Source organism: Pinus tabuliformis, chromosome X (assembly GCF_031772625.1).
Source record: "Pinus tabuliformis cultivar Carrire ecotype Pingquan chromosome X, CPIR1, whole genome shotgun sequence".
NCBI lineage: Eukaryota > Viridiplantae > Streptophyta > Pinopsida > Pinales > Pinaceae > Pinus > Pinus tabuliformis.
In genome coordinates, this window is record NC_142308.1 from 452,361,587 (window position 1) to 452,370,786 (window position 9,200).

The 9,200-nt window shown below is 37.5% G+C and overlaps 1 protein-coding gene across 2 annotated transcripts; it reads right to left on the bottom strand.

Annotated features, from left to right (window-relative positions):
• Positions 1 to 1,522: 1,522 nt before the first annotated feature.
• On the bottom strand, positions 1,523 to 8,661 carry LOC149140543 (putative glycerol-3-phosphate transporter 1). 2 transcript variants are annotated; one of them, XM_089453183.1, is made up of 4 exons: positions 8,251 to 8,661; positions 6,032 to 7,267; positions 5,110 to 5,662; positions 1,523 to 1,974 (listed from the first exon to the last, which is right to left on the bottom strand). In XM_089453183.1, the coding sequence occupies exons 2-3, from the start codon at positions 7,194 to 7,196 to the stop codon at positions 5,118 to 5,120; spliced, it is 1,710 nt and encodes a 569-aa protein (XP_089309309.1). In that variant the 5' UTR covers positions 7,197 to 7,267; positions 8,251 to 8,661; the 3' UTR covers positions 1,523 to 1,974; positions 5,110 to 5,117. The 2 variants fall into 2 exon arrangements, with proteins under 2 accessions (XP_089309309.1, XP_089309308.1); XM_089453182.1 differs by having other exon boundaries at positions 6,032 to 7,271.
• Positions 8,662 to 9,200: the final 539 nt, after the last annotated feature.

Consider the following 9,200-nt stretch of genomic DNA (forward strand, 5'->3'; position numbering starts at 1 on the left):
CTGACCTCACCTCACCCTATCATCCTCTAGAATTGCTCTACCACGCTTAGTCTCAACACATTGCGTTGGGCCAGTCACAGGAAAGGGTCACGCTGATTGAAGCTCATCAACCATGCCAAAACCAAAAGAAAGGAAGCTCTAGGGATGCAGCTCAGTAGGTCGCCTCTCGCCTTTAGTTTTCTTAGATAATTGCAAGGCTCATGGTAACTCATTCTAACCATCTACTCAACTCTCAACATTTTCGTTGAATGTTGTCAAGAACATTGGCTTGGATTGGAATTGGGCCTTTGTTTTCCTCCTAAGGCACTCTCCATCACTCTAGCACTCTGGGTTTATCTTTAGTGGGTGTGTCATTACTCATAGTCCCTTGTCTACCTCTAGTACACACTTCTCATTCATCTCTAGTGGGTATGTCCCTACTTCGTCGTGGGTGTATTCTTAGCTACTCAATACTTCATGTCTTGTCTATGCACCTACATTATCTCTATGTTTTTGCTTTTCACAACACTACTCACTCAATCTAACCCACACCGCTTGATTCCATATTGTTTCTCTGCTTCTGAACACAATGCCCTGACAACAAGCTAGGTGCTTCAGAACACAATGCCCTAACAATAGGCTAGGTGCTTTAGAACACAATGCCCTAACAACAGGCTAGGTGTTGATGAGGCTCCTCCTCTTAGAGGGAAGGTAGCTCATGTGGTCTCTAGCAAGCTCATCAAAATTCCTAATGATATCCCGACTCCTCTCCAAACTGAATCCAATTAGAAATTCATAAAGGCTCTTCGTATGCACAAACAAAAAGGGAGGAACACTCTAATTCACAAGTTTTGGAATTTGCGACTGATTGGCTTCCCGATCCAAGGCATACCTATGAGAGGCAGAACCTTTACATATGCACAGTAGAGCTCCACTGGCATATGAAGATTTTAATATGAAAAGTTATATTGAAATGGAATGAAGCCAAGTGAGATTTGTCTCCCCAAATGGACCAAATACCGAAGGAGCATATAGCCATGTTTCTGGAACACCCTGACATGGCACTCAAACTCGCAAGAATCATAGCATCGTTAACTAAACTAAAGGGACCAACCTACCCTAGCACTCTTACACCCATATATATCTCAACCTCGACCTAATGGCTTTCACAATTTTAGTTTTTTATCGTAATCGTTGAACCATGAGCTTTTATATGTTATTTGTTATGTTTTATGTCTCTTTGTTTAAACAACAATATAAACATTGCATAATGTTTGTAAAATTTTGGACAAAAACTTTGCTCTTGCGCCATTGGTCTAGTTTCCCCACTGACAAACCACAACAAAAGAGCTCTTAACATAACTATACATAATATAATTTCTTAACTTAGTAATAGAATCTAAAACTTACTATATATATAAACTAATAATTACAAACTCATAATTAAGTGCTAACACAAACACAAGATATAATAAATAAAACACCTGTCAAATGACATATCGCAACATGATGAACTCCATCAAATGAAGATTTCACTAGTCAATACAGAAAGTTAGAGTTGAATTAGTAATTAGTCCCGTTACAAAGCCCACAAGTGCCAACACCTTACCCTCAAGGTATGGACACCAAAAATAGCATCGCCACTCTTTGGTTGCCCAGTGGGGCGCCCCTAATATTGCAAATAATAACATCACTACAATGGTTACCATATACGTAACCCTGATCAAATTTCAAATATTCCCCTGCATCAATTTTCAAATTTTCCAAGATGGGTGCTAGCAATGTATAATGTACAATGAAAATATCGCTAAAATTTTGACAATAACAAGGGAGCAACAACCTCCCAATGCACAATTGGTTATCCACTATATACAATTTTTCCTACCTCAACAAACTTTGTTTATGGCGTATGACCTCCCTCAACGAGAGGTATAAGTTCCTTAGACCAGAACAATTGCTGCAACTAAGATACCTCAGAGCCTTAAACGTGGCAACCTGCGTGTCACAAACATTAATTGTCAGTGTAAAATCTTTAAAATAGATGTTACGATTCACATGAATTTGTTTTGGTGTTGATATTGATTTATTGTAGAGAAAAATAAACAAATAATCTTCCTCTTCTATATTTAAAAAAAACAAGAGGTCTTTCCACATTTAAAAAAAAACAAAGTTTAAAATTAAATTTAGTTAAAATAAATTCACATCAACATCTGAATTTAAAAATTTATTTACAGTTTCATTATAATAATATGTGAATCTCACTAAAAATAAATAACATAACATAGATAGTAATCACAATCTCCATAACAACATTGTATATTTAAAAGATGTTAATACCGAAATAAAGGTGGAAGTTATCACATCAAACTTGCACCTCTAACCTCACCTTTGAACTGGGAAAGTGTTTCATAATTATCATGTATAAAGAATATTCACAATACACACAATAATGACCAAATGATGTTATAACAAACACAAAATTTAGAGAGAATATTACTATAGAAAAATTCCAACATTGGATATTCCATTTCTAATAGTAGGTACCATCACATTGAAAACAACTAGAAGGCATGGCATTAAAACAAGCAACAATATTGTCAATGTTAAAATTAGATTCCAATCTGGTGTTGATAATGTTAGTATCAAACTGAGGGAGGATGTTATGCAAGTGATAAAGGGAGGATATTATCACCAATTGTAGATAGTATGTCACATCACATAGATAAGAAGCACAAATCAAAGACACTCCACCAAATCATTAATAATTGAGGAATATTGATGCTTGAGAAAATACAACCAATGCAAGATATGCCATCGTAAATAGCATGTAACATCACATAGACAACAAGCACAAGCCAAAGACAAACCACAAGGCATGATACTAAAATTGTTAGTGATGTTAATGACACCTTGACATGCCACAAATCAAAGACACTCCACCAAATCATTAATAATTGAGGAATATTGATGCTTGAGAAAATACAACCAATGCAAGATATGCTATCGTAAATAGCATGTAACATCACATAGACAACAAGCACAAGCCAAAGACAAACCACAAGGCATGATACTAAAATTGTTAGTGATGTTAATGACACCTTGACATGCCATTGGAGATAGCATGTGACATCACATAGAGAACAACCACATGCCAAATACTACATCCAGGCATAATAGTGAGATCGCTAAAGATGTTGGTCAAAATTAATATCAAATTGAAGGAGGATGTTGGAGATGATTGGTATTGGATTGACGAACGATACTATGCTAATGATGTCTCGCTGAATTGAGGGAGGACAAGATCACCTACTGTAGATAACATATAACATTGCATAAATAAAAACCATAAACCAAAGACAATCGAAAAAACTATTGGCCAAGTCGGAGGAGGATATAAACACCCATTGTAAATAACATGGAACATCACATATATAACAAGCATGGGTCAAAGTTAATCCATTACATTGTTAGTGATGTTCATATTCGATTGATGGATCGATGATATCACCCATTCTATAGTATATGGTGTTACATAGATAACAATCACAAGCCAAAAACAACTCATAATATCACTCTTTTATAGTTATCACCCATTGTAGATGGTATGCAACATAGCATAAATAATAACAAACAGCCAAAAACACAAACAAAACATCGATGGAACATTGGATTGGGGGGAGATGTTATGCTAGCAATTTTAGATAATTATAAGCCAAAACAACCCACAAAACTATTGGCAATATTGATATTAAATATTGGACTAAGGATAATAGATTAAGGGAGGATGCTCTCATATCAACTCAAGGAAGTAAAATCAAAATGTAGAATGAAATCACAAAAAAATGCACTTAAATGGAATGAAATCCCAATGGGATTTTCCCCTAAACTGAAATGAAATCCCAACACAGGGATATGCCAACAATGTTAATATCAAAGTAGGGGGGGATTCACAACACACATGCAATCTATAAGAGGTAACCACCACAAGCCAAAGATGGTGCACAAAGCATAACTCTAGAACCATTAGCGATGTAGAGACTCTTATTGAGGATGCCATAATATCAATCCACAAACAATTGTTGCAATGTAGAGACCCTCATTAAGGATGCTAGAACATCAACCCACCAACCATCAATATTGGAGGAACTTGCATGGAGGATGTTATAACATCTATCAATCCACAAACAATTGTTGCAATGTAGAGACTCTCATTAAGGATGCTAGAACAACAACCCACCAACCATCAATATTGGAGGAATTTGCATGGAGGATGTTATAACATCAATCTAACCCCAAATCCAACTTTTAGTGTAAGGACTTGAATCAATGATGTTATCACATCAACCTTGTACCCCAAAGCCAATTCCCAAATTAGCAAACTAGGGGATTTACACTTACACCCTAAAGTCTACATCTCTACATTGCCAAAGCTTTTCGTGCAATGACTTGTACCAATGATATTATCAAATTAACTTTACCACCCAAAGTTTTTGGTGCAAAGACTTGCACCAATATTCCTATCACATCAACCTTGTAGCTTTGGGTGCAAGGTTGCTATCACATCAACTTTGCAACCCAAAACTTTTAGTGCCAAGACTTACATCAAAGATGTGATCATATTAATTTAAGAATTTACGCCCCTAAAACCAACTATTAAACTTACACCAAAATTGTTATCATATCAACATGGGTACTTGCATTCCAAAACCAACATAAAGAAAAGACCAATCACCAACCATACTCACAACACACCCAATCAACCAATTGATATAAATTTTAAACATGTTCAATTTACTAATAAATGTTTTTTAAAATGACATGTAAAAACACAAAAACAGATAAATCGGGTTAATAAAAAGTTATTTAATTTTTACATCCAAAAAAACAAAAAAACAGCCACCAAAAAATACAAAAGACAACATGCACATTCAATGAGAAACCACTCCCTCATAACTACCTATTAGCATAAATACTTGCAACCAAAAATTATTAACAAAAACTTGTTTGGGAAAACATAATCATTCTCAACCATCTCTCACAATATGCATGTGAAATTACTAGCAATTTTAGGGAAAAGAAAAACCTGCACAGTATTTCAGTAACAGTAAACATAGAAGAACAGTGTAGTACCTGAAATATCATGATATGTAACTTTCTTGGGAATGTTCCCTTGCTCTCTGAACTTTGTCCATGATTTCTGCAACAACCAGGCGTGTGAGAAGAAGCCCGGCAATGAATGCCGCAAGCATAAGCATATTGAACACTCCATTCCACCCTTGGGCTGAAATAAACCCTGTCAGCAATGGACCCAATGCTGCTCCCACTGAGCCAGTTCCATCAATTATAGCTGTCACTGTAGCCAAAGCCCGTGAGTTCCCTTTGAGTGAACTGTGTGTGCCAAGATCAGCAGATACTGCTGTTGTAATAAGGGCGTAGGGTCCATTCACAAGCATTCCCGCTAGCATCATCAATGCAATGTTTACACGCATTGAAACACTACCATAAATCCTGTATAAGAACAGTGCCGGAATGGAACAGTACATAAAGCTGGCTGCAGTAATAGCCCTGGCATTAAGCCTATCAGAGATATGCCCTGCCAGAACTCCACCGACCACTCCACCCAAATCAAACAGTGTCGATAAGTTTCCCGCAGTCTTATTTGATAAATATTCACCGTCAATGGCTGAAAAATTCAACACAAACCAAAAATCAGAAATAGTTGTTATTATCCATCTTCATCCTGATCAAGAAAAGTTAGGTTGCATTGTCCATCTCCATTAAAACCCACATATAATCAAGAAAAACTGGGTGATATTCTGCAAATCAATTACAACATTAAGGCCATCCATTGTAAATGTATATGTCCGTGTTAAAGATTGAATTTTAAAGTGGTATTGACTCTTGAGAGCCTTGAAAACCCATATAAACCAGGCTTGATATGCAACTAGGTGTATATCAATACTAGGTTTCTCAGGGTTTGTGCTAGTTATGCTGGTTAGAAATATATAGAATTTCAAACTTCAGACATGGATAATCCGAATGAGAACTGTACCTGTGTGACTGATGTAGAATGGCAACCAGTAAAGAAACGTATACGCAACAAGCTTGGAGAAAAAGAGGCATAATGCAAAAGGGGCTACTCCAGGGATCTTCCAGGCCTCAATGAACCCAATAGCCTCACAATCTGTTTTGGTGGATGAACTTCCCAAAGATCGAAGAAGAGGGATTTCAAGAGATACTCCCCCCTCGTTCTTTCTATTGATATAATCACAGGTAGGCTCCGAATCGACAACAACAACTACCTTTCGGGGTGACTCTGATAGTCCATCTTCCACATCTCCTAATAACGTTTTATTTCCAGTTCTAGCTGAAATGTCCTCTGTACTCTGATCATAAGTAGATGAAAACCCAACATCCTCAGGACTGACCACCAAGAACATGAAGACTGTCACTCCTATAAAGGCTACCAAAACTCCAGGAAGAACAAAAGACCAACCCCAACCATACTGCAAAACACTGGCAGCAATAAGCGAGCCACATATATTACCGACAGAGGTATGGGCATTCCAAATACCCATTATCAATCCCCGCTTGCTCTTCCCAAACCAATTGCCAACTACTGCAACTACGGAAGGCCAGCCAGTTGCTTGAAATAGTCCCCCCATCATCTGAACGACTAGGTAGTAAGAGAAATGATGTATATTCCACCAGTAGCCTAGCCCAAACAAGGCCACACAGGCTCCGCTGCCAATCATACCAAATGTTAATAACATACGCAGATCAAGGCGGTCACCGAGATGTCCTGCAAAATACATACCCATTGAATAAACAGCCAAGAACGCCAGGTCAATCTCTCCCAGAATAGCCGTTCCATCAGTTCCATTAAAGGGAGCCCATCCATCCTTCACGTTTGCTGGGCTAACAGATTGATTTCCCCCAATTTGGAGAGGGTTTGGATAAGAGCGTTCGATGAAGATACGATTCACAAGCCACGGATAGCTATTAGTCAACGGACCAGTAGTTGTCGCTGGCAAAGACTTAGTATTTTGAGGATCCAAGACACTTTTAACAATAGAGGAAGGCTTTCTCGAAGCGTGATAGGATGCATATGCGATGAAGGTTAATATCAGTACAGAAGTTCTGTAGGCGCTGCGGCTCGGTTTTCCGGACTGCAGTCTTGTAATGAGCCTGACACCAGGAGGAATTCTCGAGCCCATATTTTCTTCTTCAAATCTAGGAATCGATACTTCTACAGAGTTCTTGCAGGATACCAGCGGTATTACGTTATCTGCCTGTAACCGACATAAAGGTAGATACATACCATTATTAACCCTGATTAATATGGAAGTGATTGAAAACACTATAACCGATCACAAAAACTACTCCCTTGAATTTTTTTTTTTTTAGAAAATCCTGCAAACTCCATTTACAAGCATAAAACAGAGCATCTGAGGAAAGAGTACTAAATATTAATCTGCCCCGTTTACACAAAAGGATGCGATTCAGTCCATTTATAAACATAAATCAGAACATCCAAGGAAAGAGTGCGATGTATTATGGATAAGGACTATTTTGCCTTAAAGGGCATTCACTCGAAAGATTGAGTCTCGGTCATTTTATATGAATAAAATAGAACCTAAGGAGTCCTGAGGATGGTTCTTCTTTAGAAAGCATTTGCACAAAAAGGATGCAAAATCGCAGGCAGGTGACGTGCTAACGGCCGATTATTCGAAGATTAACATTAACTGTTTCCCTAAAACTAGAAAACAGAACAGAAGTGTTTAAAATCAAGAAAACTCCCAGCCAGTACTGACACTTTCTTTGCTTTAAGCGACGCAATCCTACTGGTCGCACAGGCTCAAGGACAAGATTCAGTTATGAAATATAAATAAAAAATCTCAAAATATAACAGAGAACGGGAAGATTTGAAGCAAAGAATTGAAGCACTTAATCCGCAAAATGTAAATGCCCGATAAGCTGCCGGTTTCAAGCCTAGTCAGTTAAAATAAAATATAAACGATCCTGTGATGAAATTTGTATGAATATTAAAGATATATATCATCACTTAAAATCTTTAATATTTAATAATAAGGAAAAGGGGCAAACTCCGAGTTTCACCAAATCCACAATAATCGGACTTGGAATCGATTCTTCTCGTAAAAAGATTCATATCTCTCTCGGATTTCAAACAAAATAACACTCCAAACTCATAAAACCAAGGCAAATGAACCGGAAAACTTACAGACAAAGTAATTAAACAAACAAACTCACCGAATCCGAGTCAAGAGAAGATTTCTCTTCAAATTCTTCCCCAGATCGGTTTATAGAGCGCCAAACTGCGAGAAAAAACCTGCATAAACCTCATTCCGCAGTAGCATTTCTCACTGCAACACAATGTTTCTGGATGAAGATCTCCGCCCATTAAAGCACCAAATCTGCTTGTTCTGGCGAATTTGATTATCTAATTGTGTCGGAGAATCCGTGAATTTAAACTAAAATGGCAACGAGAGCAAAGAATCGAAGGAAACGTTTCCCTTGAAATTGCAGGAGACACTTGACTTTCTCCTCTGCCTCTCTCCGATCGATGAGAATCATTCAATCGAAACGACAATAAATAACCCTCAAGCCAACGGAAGCACGGACAATCCACCTTTTCTTTGATGCTTGTTTTTGCGTTGAGTCTGGACTCTGGAATTATTTTTTTATGCGCGGAAATTTCTGTGAGGCGGGATATTCGCATGGCACATTCTGATGCCAGGTATATTCCCGTTGATTCCACACTCCCTGCCACAAACCCCTCTTTACAAGGTGCGGAAGCTTCACTTTCAGCGCGGTAAGTGGTCAGCATAGCGGTTACACTTTTTTATTCCACGTTGGCCCAGTTCAGTTAAACATTTTGTTCCAGGTGTCAACATGATTGATTACGTCATTCTTTATTATCCGTGTAGTAGGACACACATTAATTAAAAATATTAAGTAGATTCCTCGTCGCATGGGGTCCTTTGTTTTGTGCACACGTTGGACGAGAGGAAACTTCTAGGAGGGGACAATACAAAGGATTTTATCTAGCCATATGTATTTTAAGAGATCGAAGGTTAAATTTCTAATATATCAGCTTTTTAAAATGGTATATAAATATTTAGATGTTATAAATGGCTAGTAATTGCAATTGAAGGTGTGAATATAAAACCAATTTCATTATTATTATTTTTTTTTGTTGT

Bases quoted from the DNA above. Each gene is read 5' to 3' on its own strand.
- LOC149140543 (XM_089453183.1), bottom strand. From the start codon at position 7,196: ATGGGCTCGAGAATTCCTCCTGGTGTCAGGCTCATTACAAGACTGCAG. The intron at 5,663-6,031 runs GTACAGTTCTCA...TGAATTTTTCAG, and splicing joins ATTCTACATCAGTCACACAG to CCATTGACGGTGAATATTTA.